Consider the following 14,191-nt stretch of genomic DNA (forward strand, 5'->3'; position numbering starts at 1 on the left):
AGTTTTTCTTCAAACAAGGTCGTTTAAGTCTTGTTTTTTACCTCTGCATCATTAACTGTGTGGTTTTATCCTCAGGTCAAACGTCGTCCTGGTGAAGTAACGTGAGCCGACTCCTGTTTCAACAGACTCATAAATCACAGTTCACAGTTCACGGGTCAATTCAGCATCAAACAATGTGACACAGGCTCAGATTCTGAGGTTGAGAAAGTTATAAGTTGAAATTTAAAAGATTTAAATTATGCAGTTACTACACGACACTACCGGGAAAAACATATTCATGTAGTGGCATTTTGAGATTTTGGTCTATTCTGCTTCAATGTCGTCAAACTGCTGGATTCATGGATCTTGACATTGACATTGTGACGTATTGGGAGAACTGGGATCTATGACTGTGTGAAGCCTGGTGTTGACTGTGTCCAGGGGCTTGGTGGAGGTGTGAGCTCCACTTCTAGCTGGGCTTGTTTTGAGAACTTGACTCTGTCTGCTCCTGTGGCCCCAGCGTTTGGCCCCAGCGTTTGACCCCAGGTTTCCTCCAGAAGTGCAGAGTCACTGTCTGGTGCTCCATCAAGAGGAGAACACTCGTAAACCAGTGTGATGGTGGAGGAGGTGGAGGAGGTGGAGGGAGGAGCCAACATGGACTCAGCACAAATGATCCGACTGGTCACAAACTTGAGCCAAAGCAGAAGAAGCTTTAACTTTAAAATGAATGATATTGTGTTTCTTGCACGATTGTGACATTATTGTGTTGATATCATCTGCCACACAACCAACCATGATGCCATGAAGACACACAAACAGACTCACTGTCGCCGCTGGTAAACATGTTGTGTTACATCAGTCTGTGTTGCTCCTGAGCCGCATGGTGGAAACATACAACATCACATGATGCAACAGTGATACGAGGAAAACGCCGGTGAACATTCAGAGGGAGGAACAACCCAGATTAAACAAATAAATACAAACCGTCCATCGAACACACAACCTGAGACGAGATCGACCCACAAACATGTTGTCATTTACTTCATCTCCTCATGAAGTCCAATAAAACTAAATAAGACTGTTTAATTGTTTAATTAAATTAATTAAATCTATGCCGGTCACTAATATGATACTGAATTCAAGCAGGTTAATGAGATTTCTGTCGTTTTATTGTGTAAAATAGTGGAAACACCATCACATAAATTCTGATTGTTTGTTTTTTCCGATTTTGATCACGACTTATTCTTATATAACAACTCAACACACACAGTTTAGTCCACACACACTGCACTTTGTACTCCACCATCAAACCAGCACTGCATCACTTTGCCAAGAGCCTCTGTCATTTCGTCCTGGTGGTGATGGGACCTGAGCACAAACAAAACACGAGAACATCATGAACAACATGAACAAATCCCAGAGCAGGAGGAGGAATCAATATCAACACTTTCCTTGGGCCTTTTCTTTTGTTGAGGCCAAATGTATGTCTTTGTAGATAAATAGAATCTGTTCCAATAACCTTATTAACAGACTTTTGACACATTGTGAGGACTTTATACCCATTTTTATTAACGGTCTATGGTTCCAACACGTTTCTGCTTCTTCCATTGTACAAAAATCCAAAGGCCAAAACATCTCAGATACATCCGAATCTGTGTTGTAGTGACGGTGGAGTCTCAGCTGTCAATCATGACGTGTCACCCTGTTTACAAAGCATCAAATAACACAACACACACACACACACACGCACACAAATTAATGATATGAGAATCCATGATGACAGCTGAGACTGATTCGTGATTGGCTGGGACCTCAGAGGCTCCGTCCACCAATCGCTGCCGCTCAGCCCGACTCCAGGAGACGCTCCGTGCCTCGATAGTGGGCAGAAGTGGAAACTCGTCGTCCATCTTTATTTCTCGCCTGTGGTTGTGCTGAACAGCCTCATGGGAAGTTTCAGGTAAATATTTCCTAATCAACCCTCGGGTCAAAAAGCAGTGCCCTAACTTCACCTCAGGCAGAGACCGCCCTGCCTCAGCCCTCTGTAAACACACATGAGCAAACAGAGGAGGATCTGTTGACCTCTGTGCTGACCCCCAGGGATGCACGTCTCAACCAGTGCTGCTCACACAGTGTGGTGTCGTGCCATTGGACTGACTGACTGACTCGGAGGGGGCGGTCCCTGGAGGACAGGTCAATGTCTGCAACAGGAAACAGACGAGTGGACACAACTTGGTCATGAGCTTCACACACAATCAGTTGTTTCTCATTTTGGGCGTAAAAAACGACTTTTACTGAAAACAAACTCTCGTCCTGGTCAATGAGCTCGAAGCACAGCTGGAGCTAAAAGCCGCTCACATTAGAAATGATAGTTTACGATGTTTTATGAGAACTTTTAGGATGAAAAACGCTTCTGGATGCAGACTGATACCTTATTTACAGACAAACCAAAATACCATGTGGGTGAAAGGACTGAAGAGCTCGACTGCATGAAACTGCACGAGCGAAAAGAAACGAAGATTCAATAACAAATACAGATATTTCTGGTTTGTATATTTCAGTCAATAAGTTACAAGATATAGTTTGAGGTAAACAGTCGAACGATTGCACAGTTTGTCCACCAGGGAGCCTCGAGGAGTCGATTTTTACAAAGTGAAATGTCCCAGTTGGAAACAGGAGATTTTTCAAACTCTCCATTTGCTAAAATCTTCTCAAACACGATTCAGGATTTCTGCTCCTCATACTCTGACCATCGTCTTTTCTTCTCAGCGGGAGGTTTGTAGTCGGGGTCAGAGTTGAACGAATCGTCGCCGCTGGAAGAACGACTGGAGTAAAGAATGTTCAAATCGAAAGAGGAGTCAGAAACTTTGTCCTCGTCGCCTTGTGACTCAGACTCCACACGCCGGCTCCTGGTCAGTCGGTGACACTCCTGAGCGCTCAGCCTGGTCAGGCTCACGTACGGCTGCAGCAGCACGGCCCGACTCCGCTCTGATGACCTCAGCTGGGCGCCGCGGGCCTCTGACCTCACAGAGGGGTGGTCAGTGTTGGAGGAGGATGCAGCGGTGCGTGGGTCACTCTGCGACTGAAGAGGACTGTTGTTCTGTCGAGTCGATCTGGGAGGTGAAGGGTTTCTATTTGAGGACAGAGCCTCAGATCGAGAGGCAGAGGGAGAAGACTCGTGTGCAGAAGGCGAAGAGACACGGAGGTGGGACAAGGGCCGATGGGAAGCAGGAGCCGGTTTGAACTGCTCGGCTACATCCAGAGTCTGTGGTCGTCTGGAGGCAGTTAAAGCTCGTCTGTGCTTTAATGAAAGTCTGAGAAAAGTCTGAGGAGGTGGTTTTTGACAGCTGGAAAATGTAGAAGCCTCATGAGAGACAGGAGACGTTTGTGATCTGTTGGTTGTGTTTGAGGGATTTGTCGGGGCAGCACTTTCACAGTCTTGAGGAGAAGTTAGAGCCTGAGGAGTGGAAGCTGGCAACTTGTTTCGAGACACGATAAAAGTATTTGGAGAGGCATGATGGGGTTTGAGGAAGGGACAGCTCCCTCTGACAGACGTGATGTCCATCAGGCTGACGACCGGGGACAACAGAGAGGGCAGAGGAGCGTCTCTGGAGCAGCACTGAGGCAGAGATCCAGCACTTGCTGATCCAGAGCGCCGCTCGTCTTCGAGGTTCCCCTGTTCTGATGCTGGCGGAGGACGGGTGGCGGTCTGTGAAGGTGTGAGCTGTCGGTCGGGGGGACACGGGATGAGGTCAGATGGGGTGAGGTCCTGTGATGAAGAGGTGCAGGAGGACAACTGGAACAGCGGTGGAGATGAGGGAGCCTCGGCCTGAAGCTGCAGCTCCTCTGAACACTCGTCAGGACACTCCTGCAGGATGCTCTTCACCCAGCGCTGGTGTTTGGAGCAGAACTGAGGAGACGAAGCTGCTTCACTCGCTCTCAGGCTGGTTTCCTGAGCACAACTGATCATCTCATCGCCCTCCTTCGATTGTAGACGTCTCCCAACATCTGGATGATTGTGACTCTCTCCAGACACTTCCTGTGCTGCCACATCTTCTCGTTTTAAAACCTCAGGCTGGAACTCTTGGGGAGTTTTATCTTCCACTGACGAGAAGAGACTCTTTGAGGAGCTGATGCACACAACGCACTTTGTGGGTCCAGAGTTTTCCACTTGAGTCGCTCCGTGTTCTGATGCCTGACGACAGGAAGCTGCATCTAAAATTAAAAAAAGGTACAGGATTTTAGATTTTGCACTTTGATTAACATGTAGAACGAGAAACACATTATGTGCTAAACAATGTGTGTGTGTGTGTGTGTGTGTGTGTGTGTGTGTGTGTGTGTGTGTGTGTGGTGTGTCTTACCACAGTGCAGCAGCTTCCTCAGAGTTATTGCTATGGTCGTGGAGTCGGATGTGATAACATCCAGCAGCAGCTTCTCCTCTTCAGTAACAGGACTTTCCTTCTTCAGGATCTAGAACACACATTTGTACGAATGAGATCAAATGTTCAAGAGGCCACTGTGACCTTGACCTTTGACCTCCAGATTCTACCCAGGTCATCATTGAATCCAAGTGAAAGTTGGCATCACATTTAAAGAAATTCCCTCAAGGTGTTGTTGAGATATCGTGCTCAGGAGTTGTGTGGACGTACAGCACATACATGCAGAGGGACAATCTGGAGACATGATGCCTCCAGCGGAGACATTAATAAAACTATATGCACACATCAAAGCTCACACACACACAGACACACACAGACAGACACACACCTTGTCGATGAAAGTGTCCCCAGGTAACGCAGCCTCCAGCTCCTGCAGATATTGCAGCAGCCTGTCCTCGACTTTCTGTGCATAATGTTCCCCGTACTGCTGCTGCATCTGTTTCTGAGAGACGAGAACACGAACACGTCAGGATGTCCATGAATCAGAGTTTATTTGTCTTTATAATCTCACGTGTTTCTTTTCTGTCAGGACCCACAGTCCGTGGAAAGGGCACCTTCTCACTTTGGGTCTGAAGTTAACGTTTCACGTTTTCTTTACCTTTCACTGTAAAGTTTTTTTATTCTGCTTGTGATCTAAGTGACTATTTTCATCACTTTGAAATGTTTTTTGTTTTTATGCTTATCTCACCTGTGACACTTTTATTCTTATATTTCTCCCCCATTGCTTTCTGCTTTGAATTGTTTGATCCTTCATTTTTGAAAAATGCTACGCTAGGTGCTAAGTGTGTTGTGATAATAACAATTATTATTATAAGCTATAAAGAAAACGTTGTAATGTCATTGAAAAAACAACCTGGGTCACAAACTATTTAGTGAAACTTTTTCATTTACAGTCTGACGGCAGGTAAAACAGCGGTGGTGTGAGTTTCCATTTCTTTTAGTCCACAATGTAAATCTCCATCTCCGTTTACTGTCCGACTGAGAAACTGTAAATTCTGAAGTTTCTGAGAAACTGTTTCTGCTGAATCTTGAATTATGGAGGATTTCTACCCACAGGGTTTAGAGTTGATTTGAATGTGTTTGGCCTCCAGACGAAGCAGGAATGTAAATCCTCAGTTCGTCCCGACTGCATCATTCTGTTGATTCTGAGTGAACAGACAGACGATGAAGGATTCATCTTAAACTGAAGCTCTGCGGCGCAGCCTGCTGGATAGAGTAGGAACTGGAAGCTGAGAGAGAGAAGCTCTCAATGCGATTTGAGACGTCATGTCCACAAACCAAAGATTTAATATGTATTATGTTTTTATAAATAGATGATTAACATAGGACCCCCGTTTATCAAACGTTCTAAAGTTTGACTGTTTCTACCTTGACATAATATTCCAGTTTGTCCTGGTCCATAGCGAGAGCCTGAGCTAGAACCCTGAAGTCCAGATGGTTCTTCCTCATGAGGAACATCTCGTGTTGGTTCTGTGCAAGAAAACAAACATGAAAACAGATCATCAGAGTCAAGTTTCCCTTTTCACTACAAGAGAACCCTTTCACATTAAAATAAGTTTTTCATTCTTAATATAAAAAGGAGGGTTAGTGCACATTAAGATGGAATTGAGGCCTTAATGCTGAGTAACAACGTGTTTCACCGTTTCATAGACACACAGCAGATCCTTCTACTGACACTTACACACTGATCCTGATATTGAGGGAGTTTATTTGGGAAGAACTTGGTGATTTTAAACACAGTATCAACCATCCCTCGACGCTGTCTGAGCATCCACATGACGACCTGAAGGAGGCGACAACCAGGAGAGAGGAAGATCAACAGGAAGCAGAGGAGACCTTTCAATAACACTGCTGCTGGAACGTTTGAAAGAAAAAGCACTCGTGTCCGTACCAGGGTTTTAAGTCCAAACATGATCTTCATGTGTTTGATGGGAGCCACCAGTCTGGGTAGAAGTCTGAACGTGGCTTCCAGAAACTTCATCACTCTTTCAAAGTGCTCCATGTCCCTGTTCTTCACGATGCAGAACATCTGAGCAGACGCAACACGCAGCCTCCACGAGTCCTCGGTGCTCAGAGGCTGCGAGTCCACATCTGGCCAATCAGAGGGGTCCACAACTGGGCGGGGACAAAAAAACAGGAAGACAAATTCAGTCTCTAAAAGTTCATTTCTCAACAGAAACCACTGGAGAAAAATTAAGATTAGGGTCAACACTTTAAAATAACTGCACTGCTTTATACTGAGACATGTGCAGCTACAGATGTGCAGCTACAGATGTTTCCTTGAGAAACATCACGAATCTTTGCTGGTGACAAAAACTCATGCATGAAAAATGTACTTAAGAACAGAAACAAAGTAAAAGTAAAGTAGATGTACTTTGTTACATCCCACCACTACACAGTCTATATACATAAACACACATATCTGTAACATGTTCGGTTTTTATCATCATATTGATTTTATTCTTTATTGTAAGTATGTTATGTTCATTATTGGGGGGGTTGTGTGTTTAGTTTCTTGTGTATCGTGTGATGCTGTGATTGTTGTTGTTGGCAAACTGAGGAAATTCTAAATAACTGAGTTAAGAGGTAATAAAGTTTTGAATCGTGAATCTTGAATCTTGAATCTTGAATCCAGTTCAACACACCCAGGATGTTCTTTCGTTTAAAATAACAGATTGAACACGTGACAAGTGTGAAGCAGAGAAAACATGTGTCTCAGGTTAATGGTTGAGCATCAGTTGCCATGGCGACTGGGCCTGGAGACCAGCTGCTGGGCTGAACCCGGAAGTGACTTGGACAAAGACAAACCTTCGCATCAGGAGACATGGACAGTGTCTCACTCACCTTGCTGAATGTCCATCGTCCTGTGAGTCCACACGTGTTCTATGATCCACACCGGGAACCTGCGGAACCTGTGGAACCGTCTGTCGTGAGCGGGCAGCTCCGGTTCCTCCATCACCGGGGACAGATCACCGGGTCCCGGCCGCTGGCTCTTTTAAAGGCCGCTTCATGAACGGGCCCCGGTCCCCGGTCCCCCGGTCCCCCGCCCCGCGGACCCCCGCCCGGCTGGAACATGTACAGACAAGTCGAGATGAGAGAAGTGAACACACAGTCTGCGGCTGAACGTCCATCAACAGCCGTTTGAATGAGATGCGAATCACTTCCGCGTCAAATCCCCCGTCGCTATCAAAATAAGGCTTGTTTTTAAAATGTGGATCGCGATAAATGCGCGGTTGACGCTTGGAGAGTTTTATTGTGAAGAGGACTGATCCGTATGTGACCCTCAGACCCGGAACTACTTTCCCACAGCGCAGGGATTCCTGTCCGTGTGTTGTCCTTGTGACCTGGACCTAGTTAACGCTACTGGCAGGTAACTGGGTTGTACATGTCTTATTTATACATATATTCATTTATATATCGTCTCTATTTATTCATATCTAACTGAATTATTAACATCACAGACATTAGTGTCATGCTGTTGAGGGGGGCGCTTGTTTCCCGCACCTCGTTGACCCGCTCACATCCACTTCTCCTCACTCCTCCATTTCTAAAAGAATCACAAGTTTCCCAGTTGTGTCCGTGTCATGATCTCAGATTCTGGATGTTTGTATCACAGGTTGAGTTTCAGTAGTAAAATATAAAGTGACGTCAGTGGAGCTCCAGCAACTGTCTCCTGTTTCATTGTTTCTGCAGAATCCTGCAAACTAACAGTACACATTAACAAACGCAGATGAAAACAAGTCTCATCGGAATAAAGAGGGGTTTCGTTAGTTTGTGCTCGTAGTTAGCTTTAAAGGTTCAGTGTGTAGAATGTAGTGACCTCTAGTGGTGAAGTGTCACGTTGCAGGTGAATGGAGCTTTGATTAAATAAACGTCTCTCTTGTGTGATGTCTGTACAGAAGTGTGCGTCGCCGCCTGATGTGTCTCATCGTCCCGGCTGCAGCATGAACCTGACACCGTGTGGGTCGGTGCTCCGGCTCTGTGCCACGGGGCTCAGACCTTGTGCATCCGCCGCCGCCGGAGCCCTGAGGTTAACCACAGCCACTTGTCTCTCACGAATCTCCAGTCACTCGCCGCCTGCGCCCTGCAGACGCTCTTACTGCAGCGAAGTCAAGGTGCGCTCCTATCTTCACTACCTCAAACGCAAGATCATACCCCCCCCCTCCCCTCCGTACATCCACGTGTGCCAGGTTGGGGACCCGGTGCTGCGGTCACATGCTGCAGCCGTCGACCCTGCCGCCATAACACAGCCCGAGATCCAGAAGGTCATCAGCACCTTGGTGAAAGTGATGCGCAAACTTGAATGTGTGGGACTCAGTGCGCCTCAGATCGGGGTGCCGCTGCGGATCTTGGCTCTGGAATATCCCGAGGGGATGTTGGAGGAGAGTTCTGCTGCGTCGAGGGAGGCCCGCGGTCTGTCCGCCCAGCCGCTGAGGGTGTTTGTCAACCCTCAGCTGAGGGTGCTGGACGGACGGACGGTGCTCTTTCAGGAAGCCTGCGAGAGCATCTCAGGATTCTCCGCCACAGTTCCTCGCTACCTGTCTGTGGAAGTGTCGGGTACGCATGTTTCAATTTAATCTTGTGTTTCCTGTAGAACACTGGTGCCTTTAGCATCATGCAAAATACTACTTGACAGATTTATCGGCCTGATGTTCTCGTCCGTGTGTTTGCTCTTCACTCAGGTCTGAATGAAAAGTGTGAAGCGGTCACGTGGCAGGCGAGCGGCTGGCCGGCTCGTATCCTCCAACACGAGATGGACCACCTGGACGGGGTCCTCTACACCGACCGCATGGACAGCAAGTCTTTCATCAACATCAACTGGCAGAAGCACAATGAATAGAAAACAATCCACAGGACGGACCTCAGTCATCTGTGAAACCAATGATGCAGTTGTGAATTGAAGTTAACCTCTGAGAACTGGGTCACTGGACGTGTTGTTTTCAACTAGAAGCTAAAAGGGAGGAAACTAAAACGTTGATGTCACTTTAAAGTACAAAGTTCTGTGGATGAATAAAGAGGCTGAAATGTTCATAACATGAGTGAATCGTGTGTCAACAAAAACTTCTGCACAATTTAGTGTTTATGCTTGTAAACAATTAAACTCTTGTAAATACACTGTTATCATTAAAATATAGAAGAATTGGTAGAAGCTTGTCAATCTGTATTTGCAGTTTCACAGTAATTGAGAATGTTTAAGAGGACGAATCGATGTGAACCTAATCAAACATGGACGGGAGTTTGTTCTTTAAAGAGTTTTGTCACGAGGATATTTCCTAAATACTCGATGTCCCTCTGAGACGTTTCTATCTTTACTGACATAAACCCACTGAGACTAAAGCTGAGACTTGGATGTAGTGTAACTGTTACTCTACATTACTTCAGTAAAACCTCTTCAAACTGAAATTTTAGGGCTGAAACGATTAATCGATAATAAAGAATCTGCAGCTTTTAATATTGATAAATCATTTAAGTAACCTTTTAAGCAAAAATGCCAAAATATAATCAAGAAAATAATCTACAGATTAATTGATCAATAAAAACCAATAAAAGATCTTTGGTTGTAATTATGACTGATTAAAATATAAAATATGAATGATTAAATCTGATTATTCTGGTATAGTTACACCTGTAACTCCACTGTCACCAAGTCATTTATCATAAAACCCATTTAACAGAGACAAGTGACGCATTGACCCTTTTTACTCTGCAGGCAACAAATACAGATGAAACAGACTTTGTGCTTTGCACCAAGTTACACTGAAGTGTCGGAGATCACAACAACAATACACAATTCTGATGATGATGTGATCTAGTCTCACAAAGTCCGACCTGATTATCATTGTCCTGCAGGCCAAAGAAAAAAGCTCTGGTTTCTTTTTCATTTCTATAAATCACAGCCGTGTTCGTAGCGAAGCTCAGGATGCAGCGACTGTGCTGCCAGCCAAGCAGTGAGGGGGACATTTGGAGTATTTTGTATGTAGGGAGATGAACACCGATTGAAATGGCTAATTTTCTTCAAAGAGAAAACAACAAACAAAGAAAGATTCAGCATTCAGCTTGAAGGCGTCTCTTGTTGTTTCCTGTAACAAATGGGATTTTGAAATCCGACTCTGGGCCGAAGGAGACGGGCGTCTGGTGGCAGGTTCATCTCCACGCTCACATCGGGTCAGTCGGACGAGTTACAAACAGAACTGGACGTCAGATTCACGAAAGTCTCAGGAAAAAGTCACAAATAGAAAAACTGGGACCACTAAATACTGCGTGTCAGCATTGAGCCAAGGCAACATTTGGATTTGATTGTACTTGATTTGAACGTGTGCAGATTTAAGGCACTTTGGCTTCGCTAGTTGTGCCTCGTTAGTGCAAAGCTTTTCCAGTAAGAGTCACACGGAGGACGACTGGTCAAACGTTTCGCCACAGGCGCAAAAGACAGGACTCCTGTACCAGCAGTCCCGACAATACTCGGTTCCACAGTATCTGCACAGAACCAGAGGTTTTCTGGGACACAGCTTCCCGCAGCCACACACTCCCAGCAGCTTTGTGGTGTGGTGGATCTGGCAGTAGTCCAGCTCTCTGCAGGAGCCGGTGTGGAACACGCTGCAGCTGCGACACAGGACCTGCGGGTCCAGCTGGGCCAGGTTGCAGCAGTCGTGGAAGCTGATTGGATGAAGAGACGGGATTACGGATTCGGGGACATCTCGTGGAACTGTGGAGGACCTGGCTGCGCTGCTGCTGAGAGTTGGTGATGCATTCATGTCGCTCGCTGCGAGACTTTGAGGCGACGCTGCTCCAGATTCTTCCACAGTGTGGTGCTCCATCGAGCAGTGCTTTAGCAACGCACAGCTGATATCGTGCAACGTATTACATTCAATACAGTGTTGAAGGTAAAGATGAGGAGACTGGAGGCAGCTGCAGAAGTGGTTGGCTTCACTCTCACTCTTACTAAGAGCCACAGCTTCTAACTGCGAGCTGCCCCCGTGGGGTTCAGAGTCTGCCTTGTCGAACCTTGAGCCGACCGCCGAGTCCACAGCAGGCATCTTGGTCAGCTGACAGTTGAGTGTGGTGACGCAGACGTGCTCTCTGGCGGGCACGGAGGCGGATGAGGACGACTGAGATGTCATTCCGTCGCTGTGGGTTTTGACAGCAGGTGGAGACGAACTCTTTTGAGTCAGCCAGGTTTTGTCGTCACTCACGGCCGCCGCCCCCCCGTTGAGGTGCTCGTCTGTGTACAGATCCACGTCCACTCCGCCGGCAAACGGCTCCATCCGCGGCTGGTTGACTTTCATGGTCTTCTTGGTGATGTCCATGGCGACCTGGAATAAACAGTTTAAATTTAATTTTCTGTTTTGTTTTGAAAGTTTCATGTGTGAAAACCGCTGAACAGACCAAACGTACCTGCAGGCCGCTTCCTCTCTGCCGCTCTCGCACCACACTCAGCTCCCACTGGGCCTCGCCCACATGCTTCCCGAGAGCCGCCTGAAGGAGGCGACACTCACAACGAGCCAGGTAGAAGGCGCAGGACAAGCGGAGGAGATCGTCCAGAGAAGCAGGGCTGGTTCTGAGCTCCTGCAGGAAGAGCTGCTCGTGTGAGCTGGGCCGGTATCCTAACAGGCCGAAGAGTTTCTCAATCTGAGGCATCGACAGCACTGGTTTGATGAAGTGGGTGAAAGTACCGGAATACATCTGAGACAACAAACAAACAGGAATTAGGAAATGTTTTCACCTTTATCATTTCATATTGAACCAGGAAGTCATCATATCAGAAGTCCTGAACCATCTGCGTCCCCAAACCTGTTTGTCAACCAACCTTGACGACTTTGTACTCGTCCCTCCAGGGGCCGAGGTACAGGTTGAGGGCCGCTTGCTCCAGGACCTCAAAAGCTTTAGCCAGGCCCTGCAGTCGTCCTCTGGATTTGACCTTCACACCCCTCGCTGTGGTTGGCGCCGCTGTCGTCGCTGGCGCCGCCTTGAGCGACTCCTCCATCACCGCCAGTGGATCCAGACCCAGGCAGTGGGTGTCCTGAGCGTCTCCCTCCCTCAGCCGACCCTCCACCTGCCTCCACAGCTCCTCGTCTCCACACGCATGGCTGGAGCCTCGTCCCACAATCTGCTGCTCCAGACTGTGGTCGTAGGCCTTCAGGAGATCTCTGGCTCTCTGCCTGGAGCTGCTCATCTCGGTGGATCAGCTGAGATCCAACAGGACGAAGGAGTGAAGGGTTAAACTCTGCACAGCGAGAGGAGACCACGTTCTGATCCACTGAACCACATCAAAACCCAGATCTAGTGATTTTAAATGTGGTTTCATACAGAGACTGTTTCTTCTTGGTGGTACGAGTTCGACAGAGTGTCATTCTATATTCAATAAAAAGTCTGAACAATTAAAACAATTAATGTTTTATTTGCTGCATTAATAAAACAACAAACTACATCAGCTCTAAAAAGCTTTAAGCTCAGATTCCGTGTTCACACCCGAAAGAGAAATTTAGCAGATGAAGAGATGTGAAGGAAACAACTTTAACTGAGAGAAGTTATTCATTATAAACTGATCTGTAATGTGAGACAACTCACTTTGTCGTTAGCTTTAGCTCATTTAGCTTCGTGCTAGGTTAACTGGTCTTCTTTTAACTTGACACCAAACTTCCTTTAAATCTGCGCTGATTTAAAAACCCGTCGCGTTCACATCTTAGCGTGAATCTGTCGTCACGTCCCGCTCGACTGGTTTCCAGGAAGCTGGAAGTTCTTCTTCATCAGGTTCAACAAACAGGAGCACAAACTTTAAGGCCACCGTGTTAAACATGTGGGGGAAAGTCCCAGGAAGTGACAGCACGTTTCAGCACAAAAGGACAAATCTCACGCGAAGGACAGTTCCCTGGTGTCCGGGACGATCCCGAATCACAAGACGACTCAACCTGAAACTGAAACGGTTCTGGTTCCGGTTCCAGGCGTGATCAGTTTCAAACGAGACGATTAACAACATTAAATCAGTAGATTTCTGAAGGAGCCCTCGGGCTAAGAGAGAAGCTAAGCTAACACACAGCTGGGAGAGAGGCGGTGGCGGTTGATGATCTCTGGTTTGTTTTAAACTCACCTGAGTGTGTGTCGGTGTGTGTCTGTGTGCGTGAGTCTGTGAGAGAGTGTGTGTCGGAGAATCACGTCACACACTTCCGGTCATCAGAGGAAAGTAAACACTGTCACGTGACAGATGCGCACGGTCAGTGTATCGGGACGCCCCGGCGGGGCGGAGTCTGTGTGTCTGAGCATTTCCAAATTAAAAATCAGATCAATTCAAAACAGACGGAAACTATGAATATTCTAACTGGAACAATGATGTAGAAGCTAAATAAAAACTGTTCTATTCCATTAATTATTATTATTAATTCAAATGTATTCTCTGTCATCTTTGACAATTGACTCTAGTTTTGAAGATTTTGATTGAAATTAACCTTCATTTAATAAAAAATCCAGAATCAGTGCGCGAGACCACATGTAAAATATATATATATATATACTGTATATTACATCATGATCACACTTATTTATAGTGTTGAACGCTTCTTATCCACAAGAGGGCAGCAATTCACCTTTAAGAGACTCCACAGTCTCTCACACACACACACACACACACACGCACACGCACACGCACGCACACACACACACACACAAGTTAACTACTTATCTTACTCTTACACTAACATAAAGCTTAAAACCTTAAAACACGTCTTCACCCTAAATTTAAACATTTACATTATTAGTACTTTGAACGTGAGTAATATCTG

The 14,191-nt window shown here is 46.3% G+C and overlaps 3 protein-coding genes across 5 annotated transcripts; 1 reads left to right on the plus strand and 2 right to left on the minus strand.

Annotated features, from left to right (window-relative positions):
• Nucleotides 1–1,528: 1,528 nt before the first annotated feature.
• Nucleotides 1,529–7,547, minus strand: LOC118109688. Its single transcript, XM_035157001.2, has 7 exons — nucleotides 7,260–7,547; nucleotides 6,307–6,530; nucleotides 6,097–6,198; nucleotides 5,784–5,885; nucleotides 4,744–4,857; nucleotides 4,338–4,446; nucleotides 1,529–4,191 (listed from the first exon to the last, which is right to left on the minus strand). Exons 1-7 carry the CDS (start codon nucleotides 7,369–7,371, stop codon nucleotides 2,699–2,701), a joined length of 2,256 nt encoding a protein of 751 aa, XP_035012892.2. The 5' UTR covers nucleotides 7,372–7,547; the 3' UTR covers nucleotides 1,529–2,698.
• A 120-nt stretch (nucleotides 7,548–7,667) lies between these two features.
• pdf (peptide deformylase, mitochondrial) lies at nucleotides 7,668–9,444 on the plus strand. The gene is made up of 3 exons (XM_035157006.2): nucleotides 7,668–7,785; nucleotides 8,315–8,972; nucleotides 9,098–9,444. Exons 2-3 carry the CDS (start codon nucleotides 8,360–8,362, stop codon nucleotides 9,253–9,255), a joined length of 771 nt encoding a protein of 256 aa, XP_035012897.1. The 5' UTR covers nucleotides 7,668–7,785; nucleotides 8,315–8,359; the 3' UTR covers nucleotides 9,256–9,444.
• Nucleotides 9,445–10,097: 653 nt separating this feature from the next.
• spata2l (spermatogenesis associated 2-like) lies at nucleotides 10,098–13,616 on the minus strand. Of its 3 annotated transcripts, XM_035157004.2 has the most exons (5): nucleotides 13,270–13,493; nucleotides 12,984–13,157; nucleotides 12,223–12,601; nucleotides 11,811–12,098; nucleotides 10,098–11,728 (listed from the first exon to the last, which is right to left on the minus strand). In XM_035157004.2, exons 3-5 carry the CDS (start codon nucleotides 12,586–12,588, stop codon nucleotides 10,799–10,801), a joined length of 1,584 nt encoding a protein of 527 aa, XP_035012895.1. In that variant the 5' UTR covers nucleotides 12,589–12,601; nucleotides 12,984–13,157; nucleotides 13,270–13,493; the 3' UTR covers nucleotides 10,098–10,798. The 3 variants fall into 3 exon arrangements, with proteins under 3 accessions (XP_035012895.1, XP_035012893.1, XP_035012894.1); XM_035157002.2 differs by lacking the exons at nucleotides 12,984–13,157; nucleotides 13,270–13,493 and adding an exon at nucleotides 13,504–13,616; XM_035157003.2 differs by having other exon boundaries at nucleotides 12,984–13,493.
• Between the last annotated feature and the right edge of the window lie 575 nt (nucleotides 13,617–14,191).

The sequence above is a fragment of the Hippoglossus stenolepis genome, chromosome 5 (genome assembly GCF_022539355.2).
Source record: "Hippoglossus stenolepis isolate QCI-W04-F060 chromosome 5, HSTE1.2, whole genome shotgun sequence".
NCBI classification, from domain to species: domain Eukaryota; kingdom Metazoa; phylum Chordata; class Actinopteri; order Pleuronectiformes; family Pleuronectidae; genus Hippoglossus; species Hippoglossus stenolepis.

Bases quoted from the DNA above. Each gene is read 5' to 3' on its own strand.
- LOC118109688 (XM_035157001.2), bottom strand. From the start codon at position 7,371: ATGGAGGAACCGGAGCTGCCCGCTCACGACAGACGGTTCCACAGGTTC. The intron at 6,199-6,306 runs GTACGGACACGA...CGCCTCCTTCAG, and splicing joins TGTTTGGACTTAAAACCCTG to GTCGTCATGTGGATGCTCAG. The intron at 4,858-5,783 runs GTAGAAACAGTC...CTCGTCTCTCAG, and splicing joins AACTGGAATATTATGTCAAG to AAACAGATGCAGCAGCAGTA.
- pdf (XM_035157006.2), top strand. From the start codon at position 8,360: ATGAACCTGACACCGTGTGGGTCGGTGCTCCGGCTCTGTGCCACGGGG. The intron at 8,973-9,097 runs GTACGCATGTTT...CTCTTCACTCAG, and splicing joins CCTGTCTGTGGAAGTGTCGG to GTCTGAATGAAAAGTGTGAA.
- spata2l (XM_035157002.2), bottom strand. From the start codon at position 12,588: ATGAGCAGCTCCAGGCAGAGAGCCAGAGATCTCCTGAAGGCCTACGAC. The intron at 12,099-12,222 runs GTTGGTTGACAA...TTGTTGTCTCAG, and splicing joins ACGAGTACAAAGTCGTCAAG to ATGTATTCCGGTACTTTCAC. The intron at 11,729-11,810 runs GTACGTTTGGTC...TGTTTATTCCAG, and splicing joins AGAGAGGAAGCGGCCTGCAG to GTCGCCATGGACATCACCAA.